We start from the raw sequence: 19,531 nt of genomic DNA, 5'->3' as shown, positions 1-19,531 counted from the left end.
GATCACAATTGTAATTTCTGCCAAATTACTTTGAGATGAAGCCTAAACTTAGCCATTACTTCCTCACAGAGTTATGTGTATTAGTTGAACAGTCTTTGCTCTCCTTTTCATTAGAATGACATTTAAAAGCATCATGTAGCCCTTCTTTTGAACATGTTCTACTTAGTCCTGGAAACATCTTCCTGGGTGCTGCCAGGGTGAATTGTTAAGAATGTGATCTAAAATGATTAAGTTAAAACCATGGTTTTTACTACTTCAGTGAGCATATTTAGGCAAAGAAAATGCTTTGAAAGTTTAATCCCATTGTTACTTGTTCTAATAGGTGTAATTAAATAAAGGAAGAGGAGGAACATGCAAGTGCACTTAGATTTAAAAGGTCATCTAGAGACTTTAATTATCTAATTTGGCAAGGAATAAGTGTCAAAGTCATGGTCTCTGCAGGCACTGAGTGTAGAACTGAAAGGAGGGGGAAAGCCTGTGACTGTTTTTGTAACTGACTCAAAAAATAATTTTTATGCAACATCTCCTTATTTGTCTTATCATTTCAAAGTATCTCTCTAAACCACAGCAGTGCATATTTATATGCCAACGTAGATACATAGAATCCAGCATTCTCCTCCACTCTTCTCAATTTTGTACCATCTCTCCAGGTTCCCTATTATTTAGTGAGTATTTGGACTCTTTTTTATTTTTATAATCTATGTATAGATTTGGGTTTTGGGGTTTTTTTTTTTTTTAGAGAAAGAGAGATAAAGAGACAGTGGGAGGAAAGACAAACATTTGTTGCTCCAGCCATTCATGGGTTGTGTGTGCCCTAAACTGGGACTGAGCCCAAAATCTTGGCACATTGAGACAGTGCTCTACCCAACCAAGCTACCTAGCCAGGGCTGGACTGCACTTTCTAAAGTTTACTTTAAACTTTCTTTTAGACCTAATAACTTCTATCTACTCATATATCCAAGATTCAGGAGGAAAGGGAAACTGCCTGGGTAACTCATTAATGAGAATGGAAATTGTATAAATAGTTCTCTTGTGTGCTAATGAAGTGAATAGGCATCTGGGACTCTCTACATTAAATGTGAAAGCTGGACATATCAGAAAATGAAGAAAACATCCCATCCTAAATAATGGCATATTATCAAAGTACTTTTTTCTTCATTCTTGTACCAAAATAGCCTTGTCATTACAAAGAGGTTACCCATAAAACTACACAATCCAGTAAAAGAAGTTCATGCATTGACCTACCTCAGAGGACATGAAGCGTATGAAACTTAAATGACCAAATACAGGTGGTAAAATGTAATTAAGCAAAAAAAATTTGTCCTATTTTCTTAGCGTGAATTATAAAAGTTATTAAGTTATATAGATAAAACAGGTCTATTAAAATGTTACTATTCTATTAATAACATTTGCATAATGGGTTATAAAGCATTACTGTATAAAATATAACATTTTAAAGATTTTACTGGCCAGTCTACTGGACAGAGAATATTTTTCTGATTATACCAGTTTCTGTTGAACTTGGTTTGGTAAGTGTAATTTATTTTCTCCATGGAAAAAGTGTTTGTGGAACTTCTTGGTTGTCTCCACTGCTTATTCAATTAGTGAGAGAGGGAGAAGCACGTGTGTTTATGTTAATCACTCTGCCTCCTGGTTGTTCATTTCAGGTACGAAAAGAATATGGCAAGTGCTTCAGACATTCATATTGCTGCGGTGGCCTCCCAACCGAGAGCCCCCACAGTTCAGTGAAGCCATCAACCACCAGAACCAGTGCTCGGTATTCCTCTGGCACACAGGTAACAAAGAATTTGACAGCATCTTTAATTAACCTTCTTTATAGAAAGCCTACTGAGACAGGTTCTGTTCAGATGCACTAATTGTCTCATCATTATAATGATGTCTAGATAGCAAATACTTGCTTATTTTGGTTTTAATTTCTTCTTATGTATTTCTTCAAAGATGTTTCTTTCTGTGTGAACATCCTTTTTTTAGAGGTGTACTTCTTTAAAAAGTATATCATAATCATTTCATATCCTAAGCTTATATACAGTACAATGCTCGTCATGGGTACTCAGTAAACATTTGTTGAATAATAAATAACCTCCACGTTAGAAAAAGGGGCAATAAAAGAAAACTTTTAACAGTAGTAGATTAAATACCCCTTAGTAGAAAGTAACAGAGCAGTATAGACTTCCTTAGTTTTAGACCAAAATCCACACACATTTTCTTTTAAAAGCCCAACAGATAATCCTACATAGGTTGTTAGGGTGACTCTTTGTGTGTCTTTAATAAGGTAAGCTCGGGGAAACTAACATAATATATGTCTTGCTATTTTATGTTAATAGAGTCGTATAAGAAGGATGTGGAATGACACTGTGAGAAAACAATCTGAATCTTCTTTTATCTCAGGTGACATCAATAGCACTTCAACACTTAATCAAGGTCAGTTACTAGGGAAATTTGAGTTTACAATATAAATTTTGTACCTGCTGCCAATTTACAACAATTCTAGAGAAAATGCGGGATTTTTCTCTCAAATGGGTTTATATCACAGGCTCCTAAACCGGTTGGAGTCAACTTTTATCCTTTCTTAAAGTACATATAAATTTTTTCTTTAATAATGTAATGCAAAAGTATAATTTTAAACTCCACCTGAAGAGTAAGGCTAGAAAAAATAATTACTGAAAATATACTATGCCACTGATTAAAATGTTTACCTGGTGAGTACAAATTTATCCTTCTAACTGAGACATTTATAAGAGTTTTCATCTTAAAACATTAACACAATTATAATAACTACTCTTCACTTTAAACAGTGCCAATTTTGAAGTGAAAATTCTCATTTGCAAAATTTTTTATTTAACATTCCTTTCGAAAAGTAAAAAATGTCAACCATTTAAAGTAAATCTTCGTAAACAAATAATTAAAATACATGAGAATTTACAAAGTAATTTTTGTCTGAATTACTATTTTTGTGTGTCTACAATTACAACTTTAAATGTATCATCTTACCAATATAGTTCTTACAATAAGTTGGAAAATAAAATATTGTAGTAAGATAAGGAAACAAATATACACAGACTTCTGAATCCAAGGCTAGGAAATTTCTATTTGGTATGAAAAAAACATGTTATTGTATATAATCCATGGAAAGGTAATTTATCCAAGTAATTTCAGTTTTGTTTTAGTGATTGGTAATATAACATGTTACATTTTATCACAATGATATTTTTCATTGTTGACATTGTTTTGATGAGAGTTGGTTTAAAATGAGAAAAGGAGTATGTATGATATCAAAACCAAGTTGACTTTTAAGGTATGTTAGTAGATTACATTAGTATGGAAGACATGTTTGATGAGTATTGAAAGGCTTGTAATTTCTCAGTTGCAATAAGTGAAATGTGTGTTTATTTCATGTTGCTTTAATGTTTTATCTAGTTTTGTTAAGATGACTATCAAAAAGGAAATGATCCAATGATTCATTTTTGAATCCTGGCAGATAAAATTTTCATTACATAAAATTCGTGAATGGTCTAATAATTCATTGTACCCAGCCTTTTCTTTCCTTAGCATGTGTGCTCTCGCATTTACTAAGAGAAGCTTTGTGCAATGTGTCGTACTTTTTACCTGTTTGAAGTTGTGTTTCTCCTGCTTGTATCAAAGTTGGTATTAACACAGATGTTTTCATGAGGGATAATCCTACACCTGTAAATGCTGAAAATTTGAGATTCCCTCTTCTGGGCCTCAGTGGTTAGGTTTTTAATATTAAGCAGTAACATCTTGAAACATAATGTTGATCTCTGTGCATTTAATTGCCATTTTTGTTTAACAGTGATTTTGTATAAATTAGTAAATGTCATCCTCAGCAGGTGTTTACTTGGGGGACATAGAAAGCACCTGTGAATTACTGAAATTTAACTTCCCTCTACCCTTTCTCCTTCAAATTAGTAGTACAAATACAGTCAGAAAATTTCAGCAGATTTTCCGTTGCCAACTTGTCCACTACCCTTGATGAAAGCAAAAAGTACTGTACTGCAACTGTAACACTAAAATAAGAGAACTGATGTGTTCTTTCTTCTTTTCTGTTTTTTTCTTTTCTTTCTTTTTCTTTTTTTTTGCTTTAGGAATGACTGGCAATTACCTACTAACAAACCCTCTTCTTCGACCCCACGGCACTAACAACCCCTATAACACATTGCTCGCTGAAACAGTTGTATGTAATGCCCCTTCAGCTCCTGTATTTAACTCACCAGGTGTGCTTATACTTACAAATAAAACTACCTTTTCTTTGCTGCTAAACAGAGCTCTAATCTTTGCCCTTTTTCTAGAATACTGAACTGCCATATATTTATTATTATATCCTTAATTTCTCAATTAAAAAAGAAGTGGTGTTGACCATGCCAGGCTTCTAAAACTGCACTATATTATAGTAAAAATTTAGTCATGATAGTATTTACCAGTAATTATCCATGTTTTCGACACAGGTGGCATAAATCTTAATATATTATTACAGGACTGACATCACATGGTCCGAGAGCCCATCTTCAAGATTTATATCACTTAGAGGTATCCTATCTATGTAATATACTCTTCAGTTGACTCTAAAGTTTGCCGACAGAATTTGCTTTTGGAATGAATTAGCTAATAAAGATCATTTGGATGCCTAGGTATAGAAAACTGCACCCAGCATTATCAATGTAACCGAACTATAGTATAGTGCAGCTTTATGGGAGTTTTTCTTTTCTCTTAAAATAACTTTGGAAAGAATGTTATTATCAGTCAGTTTATACCTATAGTTTTTTTTTTTAAATTGGGGGAGGGGGAGAGATTGTCACTAACCCATCTTGTGTTACTGTTTTCTAATAGCTTATTTTATAAAAAGCATATATATATATATGAATATTTAACAGAATTTTCAAGATTTTGGTAAAAGTTATTGCGTAATTACTGCTAGTATATAATACTTCATTTGTTATTGATATTTGCCACTAAATTTAACACAGAACTCCGTTTCTGTTTTTTTCCTTAAAATTCCTTTTTAACGTAACTGTAGCTTCTCTTTTCATTCTCTTGTTTTTCTTACTTTCCTTATGCTTTCCTCTAGCAACCTACAGAGAGACAAGTATGGGAGTAAAACTTAACTTTGCCTATCAAATGTAAATTTTTTCAGCATGATTTTTAACCAGCACAATTAAAACATAACTAGCAGTCATGAAGTAGACTCAGCGGGCAAGTGGTTCACAATTTGCAACTAAAATGTTACCAAATTGGAACAGTACATCTGTGTGTACTGCCTCTTGTCAGTAATAGAGGTCTGTAGCAAATGCTGTTCATACTTAAGTAAACGCAATGCTGAAATAATTTGCTCTTTAAAGCCTGAGGTACTGTCAACAAGAATGCTTAATAATTGACTTATCATTTCTGCATTCCCACAGTAATCTTGCTACAGGCTGTGGAAAGTCTTCAAGTGAATTACCTGAACTTGGCAGAAAAAGTTGCCTCTTCAAAACCAGTCAAAGATGTGCTTAAATCTGCAGTATATCATAGAAAACACCTTCTGGATTATCCAGTACATATTTTTATATTTATTAAGCAAGAATAAAAAAAGACAAGATCAAACCTCTATAGAGGAAACCAATGCTAGCAAGTGATTTCATGTGTCACCTTAAAACACCAAGTGTTTTCTATTGGTGGATCTTACAAACATAAGGTGTGGTGCATATGTGAATTTAGACAACTAGAGAATTGTGTCACCCAAGCTAATGGAAGCCTTACAAATAACTATCAGAACTTTGTTTTGTTATACGTGGAGCATGGTCTTAATTGAATTGTCAGGGTTTCAAATGTAGAATCGGATCAGAGTTTTTAAAGTAACATGAGTGACCAACAAATATAATCCCCCCATTTTCTCATTTTCTACTAATGATAATTTGTCAAACAATTATCATATATTTATTGGTCATGAAATTGAGTTTTCTAGGATAATCTGCAGCTTTAAGAGTGGAGTGAGAACTAAAAAGGGAAATTTTCTATTTTTTCAAGAATTAAATTTTTTTTCCTAAACTCCTCCAAGCCTTGCATACAATGCAGCAGCCTCACAGTGGTCAGTTTCATTTCAATTTCAATAACATCATTTCATTCTTTTTTTCCCCAGACCTATCTGTAGACAAGTGATTTGTTTTTCTCTAGGATTTTGAGAATGAATAACCTAACTTTCCATGGTGCAGACCATTTAATTTTCTCTTAATTTTTTCTTTCATTTGCCTGAAAAGCACTGTGATGTCTTAGTTTACATGTTTATGTGTCTGTAGGAAATACAACTCTGATTCAAAGAGAGCATGTTACCATATTTTTTTTCTTCCTAAATCTTTCCATATCTTCAGCAGACTTACCCAATCTTTCATTCCTTTAGAGATAAAAATATATTAGCCAAGGCTGATACCCTTTTCCCATTCCATAGTTAATATTTATTCTTGGTTTAATTTCTGTGACCCATACTTAAGAATCCCGAACATTTCTGCGTTTAACCTCCATGCCCATGGTGTCTGTGGGCCAGTCTCGTGCAGTAGACTGCTGGTCCACTCGGCGCTGTCACTGTGACTGATGCAGACTGCAGGGCTGCAGGCACACACTTTGACCGTAAGGAGCCTGGGGCCATTGCTATTCGAGTCTTAGTACTGAAAAAAATCAAAATAATAAGAAATACCAAATGAAAAAGTAAAAGGCTGCTATTGCTGGTAATCTAATTTGTTGAACCCTTGCTCTGACTAAGTTGCTGAGAAGCTTAGAAATTCTTCATCGTGTTACAATAAATCATTTTACTTTCTTTTATATATCAGCTACTCTTAGGCCAGATAGCCTGAGCAGACAGACATGATGTGAGTTGTCCAAAGTGAGTCATCCCACCTGCTGTCTACCGTGTTGTTGGATGGTGCTTGTGGGCCCCTGGGCCAGTCGGTGTGAGAGACGGCTGTCTTTGTTTGACATGGATTCTTTGTATCTGTCCATTTTTTCATTCTTTTGTTTATTTCATCTCCAGAAAAAGGAAATGTTAGATGTTGTTTAAAAAGTTGCTTGCCACTTATGTGGGTTTATGTTGTACATTTGCCTTTGATTTTTGTATGTGACTTACCCCTTTTTAATTTAGTGTTGTTTAGGACAAATTCTGTTAATTTTATTTTTATAAATCATAGTCTCGTACTTAAAAATGTAATTGTCAGTATTGAATTGCTTTGCATTAACTATGCAAGGGCATGGAGTGAAGTCTTTTTTTTGTAAGAGTGTTGGAGATTTGACCCAAAATCAATTAACTACTGTTTCCCCAAAATTGATCAAGTAATATTCTTTATGCCATCTTCCCTCCCTTGGAAAACAGTATTATTCTTTCACACTTTTCTGCATTATCTAAGGGGTTGCAACTGTTTACAGTTGGGAATGCGGGAAAGCCTGGCACTTTGCAAGTGTTAGCTTTCAAATACAACTTTGTCCTGAACGACATTAAAAAGTTTTGTGCAAAAGAATGAATGATTCTTTAGGGAGTCACAGAGGTAATAATGGACCCCCATTTTCTGTTTCAGGACATTCACTGAACAATGCCAGGGACACAAGTGCCATGGATACTCTACCGCTAAATGGTAACTTTAACAACAGCTACTCTCTGCGCAAAGGGGACTATAATGACAGCGTGCAAGTCGTGGACTGTGGACTAAGTCTGAATGATACTGCTTTTGAGAAAATGATCATTTCAGAATTAGTGCACAACAACCTGCGGGGCAGCAGCAAGGCTCACAACCTGGAGCTCACATTACCAGTCAAGCCTGTGATCGGAGGGAGCAGCAGCGAAGATGATGCCATTGTGGCCGACGCATCATCTTTGATGCACAGTGACAACCCAGGGCTGGAGCTCCACCACAAAGAGCTCGAGGCCCCGCTGATCCCTCAGCGGACTCACTCCCTTCTGTACCAACCCCAGAAGAAAGTGAAGCCCGAGGGGACCGGCAGCTATGTGTCCCAGCTGACGGCCGAGGCCGAGGACCAGCTGCAGTCCCCCAACAGGGACTCCCTTTATACAAGCATGCCCAACCTCAGAGACTCCCCCTCCCAGGAGAGCAGCCCTGACACGGAGGAAGACCTGTCCCCCTCCAGGAGGAGTGAGAACGAGGACATTTACTACAAGAGCATGCCGAACCTCGGAGCTGGCCATCAGCTCCAGATGTGCTACCAGATCAGCAGGGGGAACAGCGATGGGTACATAATCCCCATTAACAAAGAAGGGTGTATTCCGGAAGGGGACGTTCGAGAAGGACAGATGCAGCTGGTGACAAGTCTTTAATAGTGCAGCTAAGGAATTCCAAGGGCCACATGCGAGTATTAACAAAGAACGAGCCCATTGGCCCAGTGCAGCTCCCTCAAACTCGGCTCGAAGCGACAGCCCTGACGACCTGTGGTTCCTCTGGTGTAGAAAAGGTGACTGAACCTTGCAGTTCTGTGAATTTTTATAAAACATACAAAAAACTTTGTATATACACAGAGTATACTAAAATGAATTATTTGTTACAAAGAAAAGAGATGCCAACCAGGTATTTTAAGATTCTGCTGCTGTTTAGAGAAATTGTGAAATGAGAAATCAAAACTTTCCAGCCATTTTACTGCAGCAGTTTGCGAACGGAATTTGTAAATACGGCTGCACCGTTTTTGTAGGCCTGCATTGTATTATATACAAGACGTAGGCTTTAAAATCCTGTGGGACAAATTTACTGTACCGTACTGTTCCTGACAAGACTTGGAAAAGCAGGAGAGAGATTCTGCATTAGTTTGCAGTTCACTGCAAATCTTTTACATTAAGGCAAAGATTGAAAACATGTTTAACCACTAGCAATCAAGCCACAGGCCTTATTTCGTATGTTTCCTCAACTGTACAATGAACTATTCTCATGAAAAATGGCTAAAGAAATTATATTTTGTTCTATTGCTAGGGTAAAATAAATACATTTGTGTCCAACTGAAATAGAATTGTCATTAAAATAATTTTAACGAGTTTGAAGGAAATATTGTGAAAAGCTCTTGGTTGCACATGTTACGACATGTTTTTTCTTACACTTTGTCATGGTAAGTTCTGCCCACTTTGACTTCTTTTCCACTGTATACAGTGTTCTGCTTCTACAAGTTAGTTTTATTCTTACATTTAAATTTCTTATTGCCAAAAGAACGTGTTCTATGGGGAGAAAACTCTTTGAAGCCAGTTATGCCATGCGTTGCACACACGTGGTGAGATCGAGGAAAGGTGGCGTGCCGCCCCTCTGTGTATTCTCAGACAGCGGGCAGAGAGGGCCCTGGGCACTTCTCACAAACTTTCTAGTGAACAAAAGGTGCCTATTCTTTTTTAAAGTAAAATAAAACATAAATATTACTCTTCCATATTCTTTCTGCCTATATTTAGTAATTAATTTATTTTATGATAAAGTTCTAATGAAATGTAAATTGTTTCAGCAAAATTCTGCTTTTCTTTTCATCCCTTTGTGTAAACCTGTTAATAATGAGCCCATCACTAATATCCAGTGTAAAGTTTAACACGGTTTGACAGTAAATAAATGTGAATTTTTTCAAGTAGTTAACATGTGCACTTTTATGTATGATACATAATTGGCTTTAATACACTGGTCTTTTCCCACTCCTCCCCTTTGGATATATTTAGGTCCCTTCATAATACAACTCACGGATAGGTGAGAGAATACAATTAAGTTGCCTGATGGTTTTATAAGCTAAAAAGGATATATTTGTATTTTGATTATCCATTATCCATGCTCAAAATTTGGCAGATAAGTTTCAACAGGGAAATATACTGACAGCTTTTTGTTTGTTGGGTTGCACTGGAACTTTAAAAATAATGATGAAAAAAGAAATGTTGGAAATTCTATAATCAAATTGAGCTTCATTTTTAAAAAATGAGTTTTCAGCAGTATTGAGAAGAAATTCCTAAAACACACTTTTGCAGTTTAGGATTATAGGTAACCCTATAGGCAGCTGTGAGTGACAATATCTGTTATCATGGAAAGGCTCAAAAATCATATAACTGAATCTCAAAAACAGATTTTCCCTGTCCACATAATAAATATTTATACCAAATTCTTCTGCAGCTTAGGTTTTCTCTAGTGACTACCAAGTTATTTTATGTGGACACACTTAGTCATGTCTGTTGAATTTAAAGAGTAACGAGAAAAAATTTTCAGGTATACATTTATATATCTAAATGTGTGTATAGTAAGGTAGACACTATATAATAAAATATCAATATTTAATTGTAGGGTAACAATGGAGGAGTATATTCACATGTAGTTAATAGCTAATAAGTTGGAGATTGTAAGAAGTTATGTTCAGATTCAAACAGATTTAATTCTCTTGAGAAGGGTATTTCTGTTTCTTTGGCTAAATTTTTTCAGCCATTTTCAAAATTGTATTTGCTACAAGGGGGTATTATATAAACAAACATTCTCATTTTCTCCTTTTTTCCTTTCAAAGCCTGAAACTACAGTGTGGTGTGATATGTACTTCCCAGTATACAAACTGAGTAGGGTCAGGTTGGTTCAGTAATAATGGATTAGCCAAAAAATATATTATTCAGATAGAGCTGTTTTTCTTGAAGCAGTTCTTAGAATTGGTATGCTGTGAACAAGCGCATAGTACCTAAATGGTTAATGTTCTCTTTAGAAAAAGTAATTTATTATGAGTCTTTATAATAGAGAATACAATTTGGAAGCTATTACTCATCTTTGTCACCAAAAGAAAAATTGTTTTTACAATGGATTTCTTTTGAAAAATGTGTAAGTGTTGCCTTAAACTCTATCTAGGCTTCCTCCTAGTCCAAGTTAATTTCTTAAGTTTAACATTATTAATCTACTGACTGATGCATTACTCTCCTTACTAGTCCAGTAGGTTCTTGGGGTCTGCCCAGACTTCACATGGATACACAATTTCTACATCCTTGATTGTTTCTCTTTGTGATAGTCACGACTGTGAACTTTTATAAAGTCACATTATCGTACCTCTGTCCAGGGTCAGTTGGTCCACTGCTCTGCTAATAATAAGGAATGCTTGTTCCCATTTGTTTCAGATGTAGTTTGATACAGGTTAGTCCAGATTGACTTATTTTAAAATAGAGGCTTGTGTTTGTTCTGTTTACAAAAGAAAAGTACAGCTTTTCTGTATATATTCATCTTACAGGCTTTTAAAATCATTTATGTGGAAGAGAATCCATACAGGTCTGTAAGTTTCTTGAACATGATGTCAACTCCAACTCATCCACATTGATTTGATGTAGTTACGTACAGTATTTTAACCAGTGTAACAACTGGTTTTAAAGTAAAGGGACAATTATTTGACAGAAAATCACCATCACTATTCTCTCCCCTAAGAGAAAAGCATCATGCACAAATTCATTGCCAAATTTCAAAAGAATATTCATGTGCACTTGTTACAATGGTGTGTTCAAGGATGCCTGTTTTATGTATTTATTTAAATGAAAAAGGAGAAAATGTACTTTTCCATCAATTCAACTTTGAACCTCAGGCTGCAAACTGACCTTTATGATGATCTCATGGGATAGAGTGTTTTTGTAAAAACTTTAACTCACTAAAAATTTTATGGCGGTTATAACCTAAGTAGAAAAACTTGAAAAAATGCATACAAGTTGAATTTTTGTAATAAAAATAGCTCTTCGTATTTTATTGATACTGAAATTTTCTTTAAAGACAGTTATTCGTGCAGTGTTTTACAAATAAAACTACCTGTGTTTCAGATATTTTTTCTCTTTCCATGAAATTGTTGCATTAAATCTCAAACATCAGTGTGAAAAGGTACTGACATGTTGAATACAGATGAGGATTGCTGCACAGGGTAATAAAGTTAGGGTGTTTTTTGGTGAAAATGCTGTATCACGTATTTCTTCTAGTAAGCATCAATTGATCCTGAGTGTCCTTTAAGTAGCAGATTAGACAGAAGCAGAGCTGAAAGATGAGTGAATGGTACCGGGTTTGGAGATGAATTCGTGACTACCTTAATTATCATTTGAATGGTATTGAATGGGAATTTTCTGTTACGTCACTTTGTGTCTCCAAATGATCATAGAAACTCTTTATGTTAGGTAAATGGACCAAGTGAAAAAACTTGAATGTTTAAGGATATCACACATTTAATTGATGTGCACTTTGTCCACATTACTGATGCCTTGTTTCAGAATGTGTGGGACTGATGGAAACTCCATTCAAGGCACATTGGTCACCACACTTTCAAGGCCAGGGTGACATACCTCTGTCAGAGGGCATTAATAATAAGTTGTAAATGCACCATGTAATCAGGCTAATTAAGTGTACTTTTCAAATATTGGCAACAGACTGTCCTTCATCTCTTCAGGCTTCTGTGGAGTCTTCATCATTTCCTTGATGGTATTACTGTTTACTGAGTGTGCAGTTTTCTCAGAAGTCAGTTCGATATTTACAGCCAATTTTAACTGGTAAAATTTTTCTGAATGCATTGTGAAATGCTGTTGAGTATACTACCTTTTAACATTATAGATAATTGTTTGAAATAAAAAATTGCAAAATAGGTAACCGAATACAATTGAGCTCACCAAAATCTTTTCCTGCTGTGGAAGAAAACAATGCTGGTCCATGAGTCTCTCTCTCACACATTTCTCTATTATGTTCTTATGAAACTGTCATACCAAAACCTTAGAAATACATAGAAGGCATAGTTAATCTCAAACAATGTTATGTGAGAATAAGAAATGCATGATTATCAATTTTGAATAGTTTATTGCTTCTTTCTCCATAAGCATTGTTAAATCGTATATCAGAGCTGAGCTTTTTAAAGCATTTTGGCACTCAAGCAACATGGCTTTCTTATTTGATTTTATTAGCAAAAAATGACTGATCATTTGATACTCTTTTAGAAAGGCTGGCAGCTATTCTATAGAACGCCCAGGAACAATAATGATGGGTATCAGAGATATTGATTAGATGAAAGATCCATTCATTACATGTTTTTTTCTGCTGAAATATCGATCTGAATAAATAGATGGCTTTTAAACCAAAACATAGCAGTAGCACACAGTAAATTCTTTTTAATACTATAAAAAAAGCTACAGAACAAGATATCTAATTTTTAAAGATATTGCAGACTAAATGATTTTGTCCTACTTACTTATTTTACATATTGCAGCAAGTATGAGAGTGCTAGCTTCTATCATTTAATAGATGCTTCATATATGCCAGGCTCTGTACCTAATGTGATGGTCTTTGTTACACTTGGTCCTCTCAACAGTCCTCTCAAAGGAGTTCTTATGATACACTTTTGCCAAAGTAAGAAAACAGTTTGCTCAAGGTCTCACTTGGTAAGTGGCTGAGCCTAGACTAGCCTGACACTTGTTTGACCCCAGAGTTGGAGCGTTTATCATGTGTCACCTTTGGCTTTACTTTGAGTTCGAAGAATATTCCTTACACTTCATGAATCCATTGCTGGTGGGGAGGGCTGGTTGGTCTGTCTTGAGTCTGTAGAGCTGTGCCGTAGAACGAAGTGAAGAAGTCAGTCATCATAGAAGTCGGTGTGTTTCAGAAGAGGATACTACTGGTAAAAGACCGTCTGTTTACCTCAAACTAGCAGAAGCGAGTCAATCAGCCGGGTGGTAGTGGAATGTCAAGTCCTGGTTACTGATTTGCCCCCTTGGGAAAGAACAAACGAGGTCAGGATGAGGGAGTTGTAGCAGGGAGAAGAAAATCAAAGATTTTGATTGAGGATATCAAGTTTCTGGTCCTCATCGGATCAATGAGATGGTATTCATTACCTTACCCAGTTAGCAGTGTGATCAAAGAACAAAAAATGAAAAACAGGTTATCCCAGGGTGCACTTTTTGTTTTGTTTCACAATGGTGCCACAACAACAGTGAAAAAGTCATGTGGAATGTCAAAATATTTGAGTTCCTTAAATTATTTTAAAAGTTAATATTGTTTTTAATTTAAATGATGGGGGCATGTGTGTGTGTTTCAGTATTTAGGGCTTTTGAAGTTTATAATCTAGTTTTTAACATTGGCCTAAAGATCTCTGAAGGGCCTCTGAAAAATGAAGAGTTTGAACTAAAACAGTACTGTATTTTATTTTCCCAAAAATTGGTCCTACAGAGTCCCAGAGTTACAGGGGGGACTCAGAAAGGCAGATGGTTAAGGGTTTTCCCTGTGAGTTAAGTTGTAAATGCAGTCTACTAAAACAGACGTTTTGCTGAGCTGTGTGATATATTTCATTCATTCTCAGAGTGGTAAGGAACCTGAACCAAAATACTTCAACTTAGCCAGCTCTAAAGTAGTGGCTGGGAATTGCCACTTTGCCTCATGCCTGAGCCCAAGCATTTGAGCACAGTTTAATTCTGTCTCTGGGGACAGTCTGGCCACCGAGAGCCTCCCAGAGTCCCCCAGAAGCTCCACAGCAGTTAGCTAGCACCAGAAAGCCACATGCACTGATTTTCTAGGGAAGTGATCACTATGTAGCTGGCCCCGAGGTCACAGAGGAAAGGAAGATTCGCACGTGAGGAATATGAGTGAGTGTCTGGTGGCTGCTGCCCCAGATGGACGGTGTCTTCTCCTGGCCACTGCACCTGAGGACTGTCTGAGTCTGAAGGGCCTTGTCGCTGCTGCTCGCTTCTGTCCTGGCTCCTGCCTGCCTCTCCTAACACCGAATGACCTCTTGTTTCTTTCCTCTTCAAACTTTGTTTTTCTCAATTCTCTCCTTTCAAAAAAATTATTTTAAAAACCATTTTAGTTCTTAATCCTAACTAGTTTTGTGTCCTTTTTTTTCATTTCATGGATTTTAGTCTTTTTTTTTTTCTTCCTAGGATATATATAGGGTGGGGCAAAGGTAGGTTTAGTTGTTTGTATGGAAAATAATAACAGTAATTAATGCAATAATAAAAAACATGTACTCACAATTTAAACCTACTTTTTGCCCCACCCTATATTTTAGTCTGTGGATTTTCTCTTTCATCTCATTGTCTTCTGGTTTCATATGCTTTTTTAGAAAATCTCTTCTAATTTCTACTTTTTATTAGCCCTAACCTTTCATCTTTATTGGAATATAAGCTTGTTATATTTAAATTTCTCCTAATTACACTTCTTAATTTTTCTCTACACTTCACATTCTTTAAAAAACAAACATTCCCTCTTCTTTTTAAATGTTTTTTCTCTCAACTTACTTTTTCAACAGTCAATAAGAGTTACAGCCACAAAGATGGTGATGGCGTTGAAAAAGATTCTGCACTGTTTCAGTCCTACTTGTAATCCAATTTTAGTGTTCATTTGATATAAGATATTCATATAAATAATTTAATGAAGTGGAGGTATTATGGTTGTGGAAATTTTAGAGTCACACAGATTTAAGCCTTTGCTCTCTTGCAGGTAAATTACCTAACATCTCTCAAATTATTTTCTCCTCTGTAAAATTGGAACCGGCCTACCTCGCCAAGGCTTGCCATGCCAACTAGAAGTAATGTATGTAAAGTGCTTTAGTGCGGTGTTGCATGTGATAGGCACTCAATGAGTAGTAGCTTTTTTTTCTTGAAGATATTTTAAATGTAGCATAAACTTGCAGAAAAATAATCAGTCATCAGGACTTCAGCTGGGTTGTCATTATCTGCCTCAATCCACATGGCCGGGGTTTGTCTGTAACACTGCCATGAGCATTGCACCTACGGCCGCCAGGCTCCTGCCTGCAAGGGTGGAGGCTTCGAGGGGAGGCTCAGCTTCCTGCAGCAATCTAGGTTCGTGAGAGCGAAGGGTAGCAGGCCTCTGAGTCTCCTTCTGGAATATTAATTTAGCTAATTACAAACATCTTATGCAGAGAAGTGTGTCACTTAATTTTTCCATTTCTCTACTTCCTCTTTTTTCTTCTTGTTTATTCTTTCCTACACAGCAGTAGACAAGTCTCTTGCTCTGTTTGACTTTCTTTAACAAACACTGGTTGAATACCTACTATGTGTTTCGTGTGTAAAAGTAGGTGGTAGAACACAGAAATAAAGGATGTTCTTGTCCTTAATAATGACAAGGACTAACATATTGATTAACTATTTGTTGCTATGTTCTGTATTTAAACCCTTCATGAATATAATTTCATTAAAAATTCTAATTCTTGAACAATTCTGTAACGTTAAAACTATTATTGCCTGCCTAGTATAGGGGAGAAAACGGGCTTAGCAAGGTGAAGCAACATGCAGAAGGTCAAAAATCAAGTGAATGAGGGACCCGAGACGTCAATTCCTAAGGACCTTGCCACATACAACTGACATGGCTTGAAACCAAAACATATTTCAAAGGATAGTCTACAGCACAGTAAGATAAAGGCTTATCCATTGTGAGATCACAAAGGAGAGAGTGATTGACCAGAAGAAACACTGAGAAAAGCTTTATTGCGGAGATAGTGCTGGAGCTGGGTTTTAAAGGATAAGCAGGAGTTTTCTGGAAGAACAAAGTGTACAGAAGGACAAAGTGTACAAAATGTATTTTCTATCTAAGTGGGTAGAAAATAACGTGAAAAGCAAACAGGTGTGAAAAAAACGTGAGCTGGTTTGAGTGAGCAGTTCAGTGTGACTGGAGTAATGGAATGTGTCTGACAGAGCGCGGTGGGCCAAGAGCTGGGGAGATAGAATGAGGCCAGACTGAGAAGGGCCTCAAATGTCCCTTTTTGTGCTACAGCTGATGGCTGCTGATATCAGCCCATGATGACAGAAGTGAAGAGAATTAATGTTTAGTTTCTCTTACATGTGTGCCTTATTTACAGTGGCTCATGCTTAATTTACATTCATTTAATTATCTACCATATAAGGAAGTTATTTATCATTATAACTTTGATTGAAGTATATAAAATATAAGGGTAGCATTTGCTGAATTTTTGCCAAATGATCATACCAGTGTAACTAGCACCCAGAATGGGGAGATGACATGTGGAACTCCAGCAGCTGCCTCGTGTCCTCCAGTCATTAAACCCCAAGGCTAACACAACCTGCCTTCCACCACTAGAGTTTAACCTTGTCTGTTCTTGGCCTGTGCAAAGTATTTTGCAATATATAATATTTTGTGTATGATTTCTGTTTTAAAAGTATTTTTAACTTATTTATTTTAGAGAGAGGGGAAGGGCGAGAGAAAGAAATGGAGAGAAACATCGATGGGTGAGAGAAACATGGATCAGTTGCCTCTCACATACCTCTAACCAGGGACCGGGCCCACAACCCAGGCGTGTGGCCCTGACTGAGAATCAAACCCGTGACCCTTCAGTCTGTTGGACAACACTGAGCCACACCAGTGAGGGTTTGTGTATGACTTCTTATCTTCATGCTTGTGAAATTCATTCATATAGGCATGTGCAGATGTAATTCATTCCTTGTTATCCATGGATAACGCTCCATGGTCACTAAATTATAAATTATCCAGCCTTGGAGTTGTTATTATCTCTCTTTTGTGAATAATAAAACTGGGATAGGTTAAATAACTAGTCTTAGATCTGACTCTGATGCAGTATCATCTCCTAAAGCCTGCAGGGCAGTTTAATATATGAGGTTTAAATCATTCAGTCTCTAGTCAACAATAATTTGAGTGCTTACTCAATGAAGTACACAGTAATTTATTGTGTGCCAGGTACCTTTCTAGCTGCTGAGGGCATAGTAAGAAACAAAGCAGATTCCCAGCCTCCCAATAAACATTCAGGAGTACAGGAGGCTAACTTTAGCTGCCAATAACTGTCATGAAGAAGATGATAATAAACAGAGTACTGAGTTTGTAGAACACTTCATTCTGTGCACTTGGTATTGCTTTGTACAATTCTTGGAACAAACCCGTAAGGGAGACTCACCCAGTGAGCTGTCTTCATGACCATTAGTTTATAGATGAGGGTGCTGAAGCGTGGAGACTGAAAGCATCCCCCATTTGTCCTAGAGCTAGTAAAAAGAGAAAGCAGGGTTTGGATCCAGGCAGTTGAGCCTCAGAGACTGAGCACAGAATCCCAGAGCTGTGAAGGGTAAAATAATGACAAATACTGTAGTGACAGGGCCGGTCTAACTTGGAAGCTGGGAAGACTGAGCAGGAGAGCTGCACAGTGAAGAGGTCTTTGAAAATCTGGAGGGAGAACGTCCTAAGAAGAAAGAGAAGCAAGTAAAAAGGCTCTGATTCGTGGGTACACTTGGCATGTTTATGGTCAGAAAGAAGAGAACGAAGGGAAATGCCTTAGTCAAGACCAGGTTGGGAGCTATAGAGAGATGGGTTGGAATATCACCTTCAGCACATCCCAGATGCATTTGCCCTACATTTGCAGCTTCCTAATCAACAGCATCGGTCTCTTCTCTGGAATAAATGTGGCGATCCATATAAAGGCTTAGAATGACATGGCAAGTAGGAAGTGTTCAAAACTTGGTTTCTTCTTGCTCATGCTTTCACAGGCCCTTCCTATCCTGATGGCTGTGGGATAACCAAGAGCTGCCAGAGGTGACGTTGCTTGTAGAAGAATGTGACTGACATATTTTCTTAGAGTTTCTTGTCTGCTACTTTTTATTATTGATTGCAACCTGCCAGCTGGGGTTTGGAGCTATCAGGAAGGGCATCTCAGGCCAGAATCTTTCCACGCGCATGCAGCAGATGTGGCAAGGGGCAGGTGAAAGAACTGGGCAGAGAGAGCATGAGTCTTAATGAAACTTGACCAGGACACATCTGAAGTCCAAAACCGTGTTGCCCAAAATGCTAGAAGTCCATCCGTTCCGTGTGCATTTGAAATGAGAAAACTGCCTGTCTTTGAATGAGTCCTTACTTTTAAGACAAGAGGCGGTGCACTGTTTCAAGGTGAGACAATGTTATGTGCTGCTCATTGGATGAGCCTGTTCTAATTACATGCCTCCTTGATTATTGTTCTGCAGACTGATTAGAACCATATTCAAGACATTTGTAGATCATAGTTCCTGACACTTCTATATGTTAGCAAATCAAGTATGATTTATCCCTGGAATTACTGGTTAGGGACGGCTTCTTTTTTCAATGCATGTTCTCTCTAGCTTATAATTTTAATTAGAGCTTGCTCCCAGTTCACACTGAGAACAGGGATGTCACTTCAGCACTGATGCACAGCCTCAGCGTGTAAGGCAACTTTCACTCTCGAATTTGGATTCTTTAATCAATGCTGGATGTAAAATAAGGGAAACTGCTGAATTAATCTTACAATGTAACAGGAAATTGGATAACCCTTCACTTTAGGAGGTGAATTTGAATTAGATGACTGATAGGCAAAGCTGGATTCGACAGTCCAGGGGTCCTTATCTACCACACCCAATCCTGAGTGAAGATCACCTTCCCCTGGCACCTGACCCAGCTGCAAGTGACTAGACCCACCCGCTGAAGAGGGTCCCTGCAGCGGGGTGACTGATGTCTGTCTTCTCTGCCACTTGCAGCTTCTTGAGACAGTGACTTGGAGCTGTCACTGCTGTGCTGTCGCCACAGCATTTGCTGTTCAAATG

The 19,531-nt window shown here is 37.0% G+C and overlaps 1 protein-coding gene across 12 annotated transcripts in view; it reads left to right on the top strand.

Annotated features, from left to right (window-relative positions):
* Positions 1-11,618, top strand: part of ADGRL2 (adhesion G protein-coupled receptor L2) — a 264,537-nt gene extending 252,919 nt beyond the window's left edge. For 6 of the 12 annotated variants that reach the window (XM_045835271.1, XM_045835272.1, XM_045835270.1 and 3 more), the window contains 4 exons: positions 1,668-1,796; positions 2,346-2,442; positions 4,125-4,253; positions 7,578-11,618. In XM_045835271.1, the coding sequence (XP_045691227.1) occupies positions 1,668-1,796; positions 2,346-2,442; positions 4,125-4,253; positions 7,578-8,332 (1,110 nt within the window). In that variant the 3' untranslated portion in view covers positions 8,333-11,618. Of the gene's footprint in view, positions 1-1,667; positions 1,797-2,345; positions 2,443-4,124; positions 4,254-4,484; positions 4,567-7,577 lie in introns of those variants that run through there. The other 6 variants (XM_045835280.1, XM_045835277.1, XM_045835276.1 and 3 more) reach the window with 3 other exon arrangements.
* Positions 11,619-19,531: the final 7,913 nt, after the last annotated feature.

The sequence above is a fragment of the Phyllostomus hastatus genome, unplaced genomic scaffold, assembly GCF_019186645.2.
Source record: "Phyllostomus hastatus isolate PE091 unplaced genomic scaffold, TTU_PhHast_1.1 phas_contig_209, whole genome shotgun sequence".
NCBI lineage: Eukaryota > Metazoa > Chordata > Mammalia > Chiroptera > Phyllostomidae > Phyllostomus > Phyllostomus hastatus.
This window is presented reverse-complemented; position numbering and strand designations above follow the sequence as displayed.